This window comes from Gymnoscopelus microlampas, assembly GCF_963454915.1.
Source record: "Gymnoscopelus microlampas genome assembly, chromosome: 21".
NCBI classification, from domain to species: domain Eukaryota; kingdom Metazoa; phylum Chordata; class Actinopteri; order Myctophiformes; family Myctophidae; genus Gymnoscopelus; species Gymnoscopelus microlampas.
In genome coordinates this window covers 849,113-864,180 of record NC_139958.1, presented here as the reverse complement: position 1 = coordinate 864,180, position 15,068 = coordinate 849,113, and the positions used below count along the sequence as shown (strand labels likewise).

General features: G+C 41.4%; 1 protein-coding gene across 5 annotated transcripts in view; it reads left to right on the top strand.

Annotated features, from left to right (window-relative positions):
- Positions 1-12,086, top strand: part of mapkap1 (MAPK associated protein 1) — a 43,232-nt gene extending 31,146 nt beyond the window's left edge. For 4 of the 5 annotated variants that reach the window (XM_084046945.1, XM_084046943.1, XM_084046946.1 and 1 more), the window contains 5 exons: positions 1,873-1,980; positions 6,954-7,094; positions 8,544-8,681; positions 9,371-9,468; positions 11,578-12,086. In XM_084046945.1, coding sequence (XP_083903071.1) covers positions 1,873-1,980; positions 6,954-7,094; positions 8,544-8,681; positions 9,371-9,468; positions 11,578-11,700 — 608 coding nt within the window. In that variant the 3' untranslated portion in view covers positions 11,701-12,086. Of the gene's footprint in view, positions 1-1,872; positions 1,981-6,953; positions 7,095-7,165; positions 7,189-8,543; positions 8,682-9,370; positions 9,469-11,577 lie in introns of all 5 variants that reach the window. The other variant, XM_084046944.1, reaches the window with a different exon arrangement.
- The last annotated feature ends 2,982 nt before the right edge of the window (positions 12,087-15,068 follow it).

The following is a 15,068-nucleotide window of genomic DNA, read 5'->3' as shown; positions in this document are numbered from 1 at the left end:
CCTTATTTATTTATTATGTATTGGCCATAGTCTTTACACTACGTTTGCATGGGTTCGGGTGCTAACATGAGTAGTAAAATAATGAACATGCCCACTTGGTTGACTGGGGCTTACATGCATTGACAGGCTGCTGTACATTCACGTCATGAATGTAAATCATTTGATAAATCATAGCAAAACATGCAGATGACAAAACTGCACAAAAGACACACAGCGCTATATAAATGTACTAACTAACCACTACTATATAAATGTACTAACTAACCACTACTATATAAATGTACTAACTAACCACTACTATATAAATGTACTAACTAACCACTACTATATAAATGTACTAACTAACCACTACTATATAAATGTACTAACTAACCACTACTATATAAATGTACTAACTAACCACTACTATATAAATGTACTAACTAACCACTACTATATAAATGTACTAACTAACCACTAAGGCCATGTTGGCTTCCATATGTATTAGTCTTTAGTGTTAATGATGAGTTGAAACCATAACAGTGTTAATGATGAGTTGAAACCATAACAGTGTTAATGATGAGTTCAAACCATAACAGTGTTAATGATGAGTTCAAACCATAACAGTGTTAATGATGAGTTCAAACCATAACAGTGTTAATGATGAGTTGAAACCATAACAGTGTTAATGATGAGTTCAAACCATAACAGTGTTAATGATGAGTTCAAACCATAACAGTGCTGCTGAGGCCTGGATGCTGCACACATGTCACAACGTCACTGCAGCTCAGGGCTTCTGCGCACGCACGCACGCACGCACGCACGCACGCATGATCAATAATAATACATCACACTTACATCGCGCTTTTCATTGAACCCAAAGTGGCTTTACAAAAATCATCATAATAAACAACTTTATTATGAGAGACGTATTAAAAAAGGACAAAACATTTAGCAAAGAGAAAAACATTAACCATTAAACATTAAGCTAAGACAAAAAAAAGGTACTTCAACACTTGTGACCGCGGTGTGGTTCGTTTGTAGCGTAGCATGGCGATAGCATTAAGCTTCAGAAATCATAAAACGGTTATATGTGTGTGTTATGTGTGTGTTATGTGTGTGTTATGTGTGTGTTATGTGTGTGTTATGTGTGTGTTATGTGTGTGTTATGTGTGTGTGATGTGTGTGTTATGTGTGTGTTATCTGTGTGTTATGTGTGTGTTATGTGTGTGTTATGTGTGTGTTATGTGTGTGTTATGTGTGTGTTATGTGTGTGCAGGGCCGGTTCTGGGCTGATCAGCGCCCTAGGTGAGATTCCTCTGATGCGCCCCATCCCATCAGATCCTTTTATTTTTGGCAACAATACAGCAGTGGTTCTCAAACTTTTTCATGCCAAGGACCCCCAAATTGACACTTATTAGCCCGCGGACCCCCATTTGAAAAGATAAGCCAGGGACCCCCATAAGAGAAGATTTTTTTTACGGCTCTAGCAGTGATTCTCAACCATTTTAATTTCAAGGACCCCCATGTAATGGCATTTATACCTCTGGGACCCAAATTCATATCGTCAAATCTATGTTAATTTAACTCTGAGAGTTTCCATGTGTACACTCTCAGAGTTACAGACCCATAAGGGTCCATTTGGTTCCTACCCATCATTTAGCTGGGGACCCCCTGGAACCCCCTCAAGTACCCCTGGGGGTCCCCGGACCCCACTTTGATAACCAACGCAACACAGAATCCCTTTGACTCCAGTCAGAGACCAAGAAGAAGTTCCTGCTTCTCTGGACTGAAGAAAATACACCGTGTCATCCCTCTGGACCACTCACTGTGGCACTGGCCTCTGCTCTGTGCTGATTGGCTGTTAAAATGACTCCCTTTGTGTTCTGATAGGTCCCAAGTATCGCCTGGAGCGTCAGACGGAGCCCAACGTGGGCGTGGACCTGGAGGGGTCCCTGGAGAGTCAGAACACACTGGAGTTCTGTCTGGTCAGGGAGAACAGTGAGTACCTCCTGCCACCAGGCGGCAGCATTGCACCATGTTCCCTAGGGAGTCAAAACACACTGGCCCTCATTTATTGTATTTATCAATGGAACGTAAAAAAAAAACAGCTTAAATTCAGTGGTGGAAAAAGTACTCACATTTTTTACCTAAGTAAAAGTATCAACACTGCAATGTAAAAATACTCTGTTACAATATATATATATATATATATATATATATATATATATATATATATTAGGGCTGGGACTCGATTAAAAAAATTAATCTAATTAGTTAGAGGCTTTGTAATTAATTAATCTAAATTAATCGCATTTTAATCGCACATCAATATTTGACCTGAGATCAATGAAAAAAATTGTTTTCAAATGGATTTTGGTAAACGTCTTTAAGTACATGTACTCAAGAACTGTACTTAAGTACAATTTTGAGGTATTTGCACTTGACTCTCGAATACGCCTATTTCCAATTTTTTAATACTTTTACTTCTACTCCAGTAACTCCACTATATCTCAACGTTCCGCGGTGAAAAAATAGGCGCGATTAAAATGTGTTAATTTTTTTAACGCGATCATTTTTTTGTAATTAATTGATCGAAATTAACGCGATAAAGTCCCGGCCCTAATATATATATATATATATATATATATATATATATATATATATAAAAAATCAGGTAGCTCTCGTGCACATCCAGGGTAGAGGTGCTGGTTTGGCAAGAAAATGCATATAAGAAAGACAGGGACCTTCCCACTGCTTCTCTTTAGAAAGCACCGCACACTCTAAATGAAGATGGACTCACTCAAGGCTCAGTTATGCTTCATTTTTAAAGCTTTATTCGTACGGCGCGTTTCGCCATGTTGGCTTCGTCAGGGGCTATATACACAGACATGGCTGATTTACACACTGATTTATAGTGACATCCCCCGTGACAATAGATACTCCGCCCACCTGTGTGGCCACATCACTGTGTGTGTATGTATATATCCACATACTAGAATGCATATATACACATATGATGCAAAATGACACAGAATCACCTTGATATAAATACATAAGGTAAATACTCCAATTTAGCACCAGTACATGTCCTGACAGTAAATGGAGTTTTGTAAAAGAGAGGGCCTGGAATACTCCAAACCCCCCCCCCCCCCCCCTCCCCCCCTTTTATTTTCTCTCTCATTGACCTCTAGGCAAAACAGTACACCGCACCACATATATGTATACACAGCTCAGTGAAATTTGGAATAGGCCAAGCAAGACTAAGGAGGCTGCAGCCTATGCAAAGTAATACAACTAATTGTATACTTAAGCATATGTGGCAGTTTAGAGAGTACATCAAATTTACAAAAAGGAACTTAGGTCCAGGCTTTCATTCAAGCCATGTGGTTCCATTGAGTTCAATGTGAAGATCCAGTATGTTTCCCTTTGTAATAAAAGTTTTTTGTGGTCACCACCTCGAGGAGGCAGAGTGACCTTTTCAATGCCAATGAATGTGAGTGTGGCTGCAGAGCCGTGGGCTCTCTCCCTATAGTGTCTTGCTATGGCGTACTCCATATTGCCATTTCTTATGGCTGCCTTGTGTTCGGCTATACGTATCTTTAAGTTGCGTTTAGTTTGACCGATATAAATCATACCACAGGGACATTTCAACATGTAAATCACATGGGTGGTGTTACAGTTGATAAAATGTTTAATTTTGTATTCCTGTCCTGTGTGTGGGTGAAAAAAGACCTTAGTGGTTGAAGTGTTAGAGCAATGTGTGCATCTCCCACACGGGTGGTTACCACAGAGTTCCTCTCTTAACCAGTTAGAACTAGAACGAGGTGATCTATATAGTGATGTGACGACAGAGTCTCTGATGTTCTTTCCTCTTGTAAAACAAAACCTTGATGGTGACAACGCCATGTCTTTCAAATTAGGATCACATTTAAGCATATTCCAGTGTTCTTGATAGTTTGGGATGAAGTGTTATACTCCGATACAAAAGTGACTCTGTTCCCCACAACATCTTTATTTGAAGGATCTAAGAGGGACTCTCTTTGTACAGTTCTGTTTTTGTTCATTGCTGTGCGTATCACAGGTTCTTTGTAAACCCGGTCTCTGAATCTGTCATACATGTCCTCTGCCTTCACGTCATAGTCTGCAGGGGGTGCTCCTTCCATTCCGACATCTCACCACTCCGACTTGTGGCTTCCGCGTGCGGTTAAGGTTAGGGTTAGGGTTAGGTATAGGGTTAGGGTTAGTCAACGTCGGAAAGGCGAAATGCACCCAGTCTGCAGGGTTATTGCAGATGTGTTTAAGACACAGGAACTGTCCATATGGGATGTTCTCAATAAGACGTTTAGGATGATGGCTATTTGCATGTAGAATACTGTTTCTGTCAGTAGGTTTGCGGAAAATCGTGGTGTTAAGGTGTCCATCATCACCCACAGATATACGTAAATCTAAGAAATCAATCTGTTTTTTACTGAATTCTATTGAGAATTTCAGAGTGGGATGTGTGTTGTTGATGTAATGCCTGAATTCAACCAGTTCATTTTCCGAACCAACAAATACCATCAAAATGTCATCAATATAACGTTTAAAAAAAAATCACCTTATCTAACAGGGGGGAGGCAGTCTTGTCCTGAATAAACTGGGATTCCCAGTGGCCCATGAATAGGTTAGCATAATTGGGTGCAAAGGTTGAACCCATGGCAGTGCCCTGAGTCTGGATATAAAAGTTATTGTCAAACATAAAATAATTCGATTTCAGAATGAAATGTGTCATGTTGAGTAACAAATCTATGGGCATCCCATCTCTTGAATTAAGATAATGTGACATAGCCGCCAGGCCATCCTCATGTGGTATATTGGTGTATAAACTTTCGACATCAAATGTTACTAAAAAAGAATCATGTGGGATGGATATATTCAATGATTTAATCATTGAATTATGTCTGCAACATAAGAAGGTAATGTTCTGACAATGTTTTTGATAAAGTGGTCAACAAATTGACTCAATGGTTCTGACAAAGAGTTGTTGCCAGAGACAATGGGTCGGCCTGGCGGATTGATTAAACCTTTATGTATCTTAGGCAATAAATACAAGACCGGTATGGTAGGGAATTCAACCTTCAGGAATTCATATTGCTTTTTTTGTGATCTGTTTATCACGGAGCGCAACATCCAGAATCTTATCCCTATCTTTGAGTAACTGTTCAGTAGGATTTTGTGGGAGGGATTTATAGAATGCAATGTTGCCCAATTGTCGCATTGCTTCATTTGTATAATCCTTGATGTTCTGTACCACAATAGAACCACCTTTGTCGGCAGGTTTGACAATAATCTTGTTGTTTTGTTTTAACTCATCGAGAGCTTTTGTTTCAAGTACACACAGATTATGATGTTTATGTACATGATCTGATTTGGAAAGTTTCTGGATGTCTTGCTCCACCATTTTACTAAACGTAACTAAAGTAGGATTCTGAGTGCTAGGTAAAGGATAGAAAGAGGAGGGTTTATTCAATTTGTACATCGGGTTAACAGGTATAGACTGATCTGCGTTTCTAAAATGATGCTTGAGATGTAGCAATATGAAAAACTTGTAACAGTCCACTTTAAGTTTGAAAGCGTTAACCTTGTTAGTGGGAACAAAAGAAAGACCTTTTCCTAATACTGAAACTTGAGCAGGGGTAAGATCACAGTCTGAGATATTAATTACCGCCCGTTGCTCTGGCTTCTGGTGACCACTTTGAACGGGCTGTAGTTTCTTCTTCCCCCGCCTCGTCCTCTTCCTCTCTTTCGTGGGCCGTGGTGGTGCCGTTGGTCGTGGGGGGGGGTCGTGCGTCTAAAAAACGCTCATCTTGAGAGTAGGTGGAATCGCTGGGATGAGCAGCAGGGTGGGAGTCGTCCGCCGGGTGGTGGACCTCCTGGTTCCATGAGCTGCGTGTGGAGTTCTCTCTCTGGTGGTGTGGGGCCCCACGGCGTGGCTTCTGCTCATTCCATCCTGGTTGGTGCCAGTTGTAGACAATGCCCTTCCTGTAGTCCTCAGCGTTTTTTTCGAATTTGCTTCTCTTGAGGGCTTTCAGTTTGATTTCGAACTTTAAAAGATCATCTTTAATCTTACGTTCCACGTTCGTGAAGTCGTCAGGGCTGAGCTTCTCACATGGCTCCTCTTTGATCTTCAGAGTATCCGTTTTAACTCTCTCGGTTTCATTTGCAGTCTGTTCAATAACGAGCAGAGTCAAGTCCATCGAACATTTATTCAAAACTTGTTCCCATTTATTCATGAAGATGGGATCATCTCTGCCAAAAGTCGGTTGTTTGTGTATTCTCAGCCCTTTCGGTATCTGTTTGGCTTTCCAGTACTCAGAAAGAGTAACTACATGCCACTTGAGTCGACTTTCTTTGTTGTATGAGCGTTCTAAAGCAGTTTTTAGGTCACTCACCGCAGAGCCGTCTGAACGCTTGTGTTCACCATCAAACAGGGATAGTTGTGATAGGATTCGTTGGGCTTCAGTGTCGCTAAAAGACAAACACTGAGCCTGCTGAGAGGCGTGTGTTTCTTCACGCTCAGTCATTGTAGACTGATAGGAGTGTGACGAGGAAGAAGTGGTCACTTGCCGTCGACCACAAAAAACAATACAATCAGGAAGCTCTCGTGCACATCCAGGGTAGATGTGCCACGGACCCCCATCTGAAAATATGTTTTTCCAGGGACCCCCCAGAAGCAAAGATTTGAGTTAAAAATGTTTGCTTTAAAAAAATAGATATATATTCACGATTTTTCAAAAATAGCAGATCTACAAGCTCATAGTGTTCATATGAGCTTGTAGATCTGCTATTTTTGAATAGCCAAAGAAATCTTACAATGACAACAATGCTTTCCTGGTTTTAATGGATTAAGGTTCCAGAGGAGACCCTCCCATCATAATAATAATAATAATAATAATAATGATAATAATAATAATAATAATAATGTCTCTCAGGTTCCAGAGGAGAGGAGAGTTCAGAGGAAGATCCTCCCATTGACATCACATCTGTTCAGGACATGTTGAGCAGCCATCACTACAAGTCCTTCAAGATCAGCATGATCCACAAGCTGAGGTTCACCACGGATGTTCAGCTAGGTACATTATACAGTATTACACTACATTACATTACAGTATATTACACTACACTACATGATCCACAAGCTGAGGTTCACCACTGATGTACAGCTAGGTACATTATATTATATTACAGTACAGTGTATATTAGGAAAGCATTATATATTCGATAATGTTGTTGAATACCTTGATAATGATATGACTGATATTGTCCTTCTAATGAATGTTAGACTCATTAAAACACACGTCTCTGCTTCTAGTGACTGATATTGTCCTTCTAATGAATGTTAGACTCATTAAAACACACGTCTCTGCTTCTAGTGACTGATATTGTCCTAATGAACGTTAGACTCATTAAACACACGTCTCTGCTTCTAGTGACTGATATTGTCCTTCTAATGAATGTTAGACTCATTAAAACACACGTCTCTGCTTCTGGTGACTGATATTGTCCTTCTAATGAACGTTAGACTCATTAAAACACACGTCTCTGCTTCTAGTGACTGATATTGTCCTTCTAATGAACGTTAGACTCATTAAAACACACGTCTCTGCTTCTGGTGACTGATATTGTCCTTCTAATGAACGTTAGACTCATTAAAACACACGTCTCTTCTAGTGACTGATATTGTCCTTCTAATGAACGTTAGACTCATTAAAACACACGTCTCTGCTTCTGGTGACTGATATTGTCCTTCTAATGAACGTTAGACTCATTAAAACACACGTCTCTTCTAGTGACTGATATTGTCCTTCTAATGAATGTTAGACTCATTAAAACACACGTCTCTGCTTCTGGTGACTGATATTGTCCTTCTAATGAACGTTAGACTCATTAAAACACACGTCTCTTCTAGTGACTGATATTGTCCTTCTAATGAACGTTAGACTCATTAAAACACACGTCTCTTCTAGTGACTGATATTGTCCTTCTAATGAACGTTAGACTCATTAAACACACGTCTCTGCTTCTAGTGACTGATATTGTCATTCTAATGAATGGGGAGACCTTCATTCTTAGATTAGTTATTTCATGCATGTATGGTGTCTGTATATGTGCGGAGCCGCAGACTTACTGTGTGTGTGTGTGTGTGTGTGTGTGTGTGTGTGTGTGTGTGTGTGTGTGTGTGTGTGTGTGTGTGTGTGTGTGTGTGTGTGTGTGTGTGTGTGTGTGTGTAAATCCATTACTTCACACACTGCCTCCCTCACAACTTTGTGTTTATGTATCTTTCAAACTGCTTCACCACTTTATTACCTAAAGCCATTTAGACCTGAGGCCGGTTTTAAACCCTTTCTCTCCCCCTCCCCACCCCCCCCTCATCTCTCTCTCTCTCTCTCTCTCTCTCTCTCTCTCTCTCTCTCTCTCTCTCTCTCTCTCTCTCTCTCTCTCTCTCTCTCTCTCTCTCTCTCTCTCTCTCTCTCTCTCTCTCTCTCTCTCTCTCTCTCTCTCTCTCTCTCTCTCTCTCTCAGGTGTGTCTGGAGAGAAGGTGGAGATCGACCCGGTGGCCAATCAGAAGACCAGCACCAAGTTCTGGATCCGTCAGAAACCAATCTCCATCGATTCTGACCATCTGTGTGCCTGTGATCTGGTGGAGGAGAGGAGCCCCAGTAAGACCTTATGTGATCTGTTAGAGGAGAGGAGATTACTGTGATCTATTACAGGAGAGAGAGGAGATTACTGTGATCTATTAGAGGACAATGAGGAGATCACTGTGATCTATTACAGGAGAGAGAGAGAGAGAGAGAGAGAGAGAGAGAGAGAGAGAGAGAGGAGATTACTGTGATCTGTTAGAGGAGAGAGAGAGAGAGAGAGAGAGAGAGAGAGAGAGAGAGGAGATCACTGTGATCTATTACAGGAGAGAGAGAGAGAGAGAGAGAGAGAGAGGAGATTACTGTGATCTGTTAGAGGAGAGAGAGAGAGAGAGAGAGAGAGAGAGAGAGAGAGAGAGGAGATTACTGTGATAGTTTTAGTCATATTTTATTCTGAAATGTGTTCCTTTTTGTCTGGTATTAAATATCAGTTGATTTAGTTCAAACCTATCTTGGCGGGCTGTGATTGTGTCGTAAATAAAGACTGATTTATAGTTGCTCGGTGCCAAAGAATTGGCGATCTACAAGCTCACAACGTGTCTCCTAAGTTATTTATTTTAGGTCATTGTTATGATAAAGATTGTATTTTTATTCTATTGTTTTGTATCTAATGTAAATGATGTCTATAATATATATATATATATAGATATTCTATAAGGTTAGATTATAGATATAAAATATGACACATCTCTCTCCTTGTCTTACAGGCCATGCTATATTCAAGCTCACATATCTTAGTAACCACGACTACAAGCCTCTCTACTTTGAGTCTGATGCTGCTACTGTCAACGAGATCGTCCTGAAGGTCAGTCACCTCAATGACCTCTGAGGGTCAAACCTACTTAACCTCATGAACCCTATATACCTAGGGGGTCCCCCAGGGCGCTATGCTAGGTCCCCCCTCCATTTTTCCCCTCAACACCAGATCTCGTCACTGAAAAGAGCCGATCTACAAGCAGGTGATCAGCCGTGGTTGTTTTAAATGTGCTTCACAAATAACGTTCGATTTGATGTTCAGATCAACTACATCTTAGAGGGTTCCCAAAGTAATTTGAACTGGGGACCCCCAGAAATAATCATATTTGAACTGGGGACCCCCAGAAATAATCATATTTGAACTGGGGACCCCCAGAAATAATCATATTTGAACTGGGGACCCCCCACCCTGACAAACACATGCTATTTTTAATGGTGTAGAACAAGCCAATGGGAGGTCGCGATGACATTTCATTTTTTTGGCCGAAAGCACAGTGCAACCCTCAGTGATTAGCAACCATCAGGGGATCATCATAATGGAGATAAATATTGTGTGACGACTTGAAAAGGTAAGAAAATAGAACAATCTCTGGCAGTGGGGTGACACTATGACACTATTAGGCAGTTAAAAAGGTCTTAAAAGTCATTAAAATTGTCTCTTTATAAATGTTCAGATACCCTGTATACACTTATACTGTATGTTGGGTTGTTTACTGTTGAGAGAGAAAACTATGTTGCACATTAAGATAATCATCTGGGGACCCCCCCTGTAAATAATTTGGGGACCCCCTGGGGGTCCTGACCCTTATAGTGGTTTGATGTTATCTTTGTGAATGTTCAGATCAACTACATCTCATAGTTCTACATATCAGATGTTCACATCAGTAACTCACTTTTTTCTGGACTCCCCAAAAAGTCAATCAATCTCCTTCAGCTCACTGAAAACACAGTAGAGTCGAGTCAGGAGATATGACACATCAGCCTGTTCATTCCTCACTGCGCTGGCTACCAGTGGCGTGAGGAATGGACTTTAAAATGACCTTGTTTGTTTTTAACCCATTGAGACCTGAAGCCGATTCTACATGTCTCCTAAATCTCAACAGTTTTCTGAAACACGTATGTTTCTATATCAGTGGTGCTCAATCTTTTTCATGTTAAGAACCCCCAAAATTATATGTATTTGGCCGCGGACCCCCATCAAAATATTTTGTTCCAGGGACCCCCCAAGAAGCAAAGATTTGAGTTAAAAATATTCGCTTTAAAAATATATATATTCAAGGATTTGCACACATTTTCACGATTTTTCAAAAATAGCCCAAAGTGTAAAATAATGCTTTTTAGCTCAAATCTAAAAATGACACAGTTCCAGGTCTTAATGGGTTAAAGCACTGAGGTGAGGAGACAGGAGGTTTGTTTTGACCTCCTGTCTCCTCACATACACACCCGTAATCTTAGATCAGCAGACAAACTTTTACTAGACCCCCCAGACAGGGCTTGTGACTGAAGGTGACAGAATGTGCTGCTATAAGGGCTCCATTTCTGTGGAACCAACTTCCGCTGCAAATTAGACACAGTGTCCACCTTTTAAATGTCTTTTCAAAACTCATGACTTTAGAATGGCTTTTAACCTGAAGGAATGGTCAGCTAGTTTTGTGCTTTCACTCTTATGTGTGGTCTTTATTCTTTTTGGGTTGTTCCTTGTTTTTAGCGGCGCTAGGGTCCTGCTCTATACCTGACTTTGTCCGTGTTCACCGTCAACGTTCTGATTGGTCAGACCCGTCAACGCTCTGATTGGTCAGGCACGTCAACAAAGTGATTGGTCAAGCTTCACGTGACACATGGCTATAAACACATTATAAACACATATCGATGACAAAATGTATCAAAGGCGCCGCTACCTTCACACAGGGTGTGATTTTTAAATTTCCATCCTTGAATTTGTTTTATGTTTCCTGTTGTATGTATTGTATGTGAAGCACTTTGTAAACCTGTTTTTAAAAAGTGCTATATACATCAAGTGTGTGTGTGTGTGTGTGTGTGTGTGTGTGTGTGTGTGTGTGTGTGTGTGTGTGTGTGTGTGTGTGTGTGTGTGTGTGTGTGTGTGTGTGTATATAACTACATCTTATAGTGATCAGACGTTGTCTTTGTGAATGTTCAGATCAACTACATCTTGGAGTCCAGGGCGAGCACATCCAGGGCCGACTACTTCGCCCAGAAACAAAGGAAACTGAGTCGGCGGACGAGCTTCAGCTTCCAGAAGGAGAAGAAATCCACCCAGTAGATCACTGTAGATCTACTGGGGGTCCCAGGGGGGGGGGGGGGGGGGTCCTCCATGGCCTCGGAACCCAATGGACCTCTGAGGGTCTGTGGCCTAAATGCATTTAGTACTACATAACACTGAGAGGTTTGTTGAAAGGGTCCCGTGGCTAATCAGCCTTACATCATTAATACATCAGAATTACCCTCTGTAACTCACATTAAAAACTCCTTAAATATTTTATTTATTTTAATAATAGTTAACACATCGGGTGCCAGCATTTTTTCATAACAACTTACCGTGGGTGCCAGCATTCTCCCCATTGACTGCACTTTGCTGTTCAAAGCATCCGCGTGCGCGACGAGCAAATCCACGTAAAAAAAAGCATCCAAATAAAAGGTCCGGTGCATTCTGTCAAGGGAGGGGGGGGGGGGGGGGGGTTCAGCGCGGTGCCCCCGGGAGCGTTTCTGTCAACCGGGGGGGGGGGGGGGGGGGCTGGCGGGGGGGAGAATAAGGACGCTTCACCGCCGGTTTTTTTCTACACGCCGTTTGGTGCCACCCCCAAGGTTGGTGCCCTGTGCTGCGCTGCTTTTATCCACCAGATTGGGACGTTCATGGCATGTTTTGTACCATCACGGTGCGTTCATCATCGGTGACGAGTGCCTGTAGCAGAGCCAGCAGCGTGCTGCGTGCTGCGTGCTGCGTGCCACTGACTGTGTCTTCAGGAAGTACATTCCTGTCCCAGCGGTCACAGCTGTTGGTGCGCGTAAGCGCTTCCCTTCGTCTGATGTGCATTTTGATGATGCATGCGCACCTGTTATGTGCACCCCTGTCCATAGCTCTAGACCACACCCCTGTCCATAGCTCTAGACCACACCCCTGTCCATAGCTCTAGACCACACCCCTGTCCATAGCTCTAGACCACACCCCTGTCCATAGCTCTAGACCACACCCCTGTCCATAGCTCTAGACCACACCCCTGTCCATAGCTCTAGACCACACCCCTGTCCATAGCTCTAGACCACACCCCTGTCCATAGCTCTAGACCACACCCCTGTCCATAGCTCTAGACCACACCCCTGTCCATAGCTCTAGACCACACCCCTGTCCATAGCTCTAGACCACGCATGGACAAATGACATCATCAACCTGCGACGGGCGTTTGTCCCCCTTGAGTAAAAGATGAAGTGTTTCTAGAATACATAAAACATGTAAGGTATTGTTTATGTTAGTTATAGAGGGCAGTTATAATGTATTAAGGCTTATTAGCCACAGGGGTCTTTTTAACAAGCAGTTAAATGAAACAGCAGAGCAGCAGTACGAACGGACATGAATGGACAGACATGCTGACCAGACAGTGAACTATTTAAAGGGCTAGACCACTGTGGTAGAGGTGTGGGTTGTGTAGTTACCTTATAGACCACTTTAGTAGAGGTTTGAGTTGTGTAGTTACCTTATACACACTGTGGTAGAGGTGTGGGTTGTGTAGGTACCTTATAGACCAAAGTCGCTCTTAACGCACATTACAAAGCTGTTTCACACAATATAGAACATCACCAAACCCACTACTGTTTTTTTTATTTATAAAAACTTAACTTCCTGTTGATTTTGCCATTTGTATTAAGAAAACCCAGACTGGATCCGCAGATCTGGATCTTTAAATAGTCAAATCAACAGGAAGTTGACATTTCTATTCAAAAAACAAACAGTGCTGGGTTTGGTGATGTTATATATTGTCTGAATCAGCTTTGTTTGTGTTCGTTTACGTGCTAAAAGAGTGACTTTGAGAGCTGTTTCAGTGTACAATGTAAGTCAATGAGGAGCATATTTTGAATTATCAATATCTAATCAATGGAGCAATTGTTTTAGATTTCCTGTCCATCTTTGTGTTGGTGGACATCTTTGAGTTCCATCATGGCAAGGTAACTACACAACCCAAACCTCTACCACAGTGGTCTAGCCCTTTAAATACGAGCTGAAATGAACACGTTTTCACGCTCACAAACTGAGTTGAAAGGAGCTGGAAGTTCCTTCTTTTTTTTTTTGCTAAAACAAAAAGTTTTTTTTTCTGTTTTTGTTCCAAAGTTGAACTGTACTGTATATTATGATGGTAATCATGATCATAGAGTACAGAAGTCCTGACGTCACTCGTTCATCCCCTGGGTCATAAAGTCATTTCTCTATGGAGAATAACATTGGGTCATCTTAGAATCGTCTCATATAAGAATTGTGTTCCAAAAATAAATAAACTGTCTCTGTGATATTATCAGGGAGGAGGTTCTGTATCGTTTATGATAGTCAGTCACTCGTATTTCATACAGTCTGTTTCTGGTGAAAATGTAACTAATTCAGAGGAAGTCACATTATCGTTTTCTCACCGTCAGTTGATGCTTCATATCCATAAGAGTCAAACCGTTGGGGTTATTTGTTTATTTTTGGAACACAGTTCTTATTTGATGTGATATTAAACACGTCTATGGGATTCAGAACGGGGTGGAAAACCGCGAACCAGGTAGGATGTGTAAATGACGTCAGACTTCGGTGCTCTATTGCTGTACTTCACTGTTAAGGATAAGGATAATGTTCTCCAGCTCTTCAGTAAAACACAACGTACATTCTCAAGAGGATCGCCGACTTCATCCAATCAGAAGAGAGAACCCACTCAGCTTTGATTTGATGATGTTCCTAATTTGCTATTTTTTCTGCTCAATGTTCAGTTTAGTTTTTTCATCACTTCTAAAGTCAGGATAGTTTATCTTGTATCCTGTAATAAAAACCCTCTTGATCCTCCTAACAGATCTGTACATTCACTGGCCCGGTTCCAATAGAACACTGGTTCTAAAAGGACTCTAAATTGACACTTATTTGCCCTCGGACCCCCATTTGAAAAGATGTGCCAGGGACCCCCATAACGGCTCTAGCAGTGATTCTAAACCATTTTAATGTCAAGGACCTCCAGTTTGACATGCGTTAGGCTACAGACCCCCGTTTAATGGCTTTTCAATCTCTGGGACCCCAATTTATATTGTAAGATCAATTGTACGAATGTGCCGTGAGTGCCGCGTTATGAGCTTGTAGATCTGCTATTTTTGTGCAAATATTGAATATACGTATATATTTTTTAAAGGGAACATTTGTAACTCAAATCTTTGCTTCTGGGGGTCCTTGGAACTAAATCTTTTGAGATGGGGGGGGGGGGGGGGGGGGGGGTTCCACGGCCAAATACATATAATTTTGGGGGTCCTTGACATGAAAGAGTTTGAGAACCACTGATATTATAGCAACAACCGTTAGGATTTAGAAGACATTTGTGGAATCCCCCAGAAGCAAAGATTTGAGTTAAAAATGTCCGCTTTAAAAATGCATCTATTGAAAGATTTGCACACATCTTC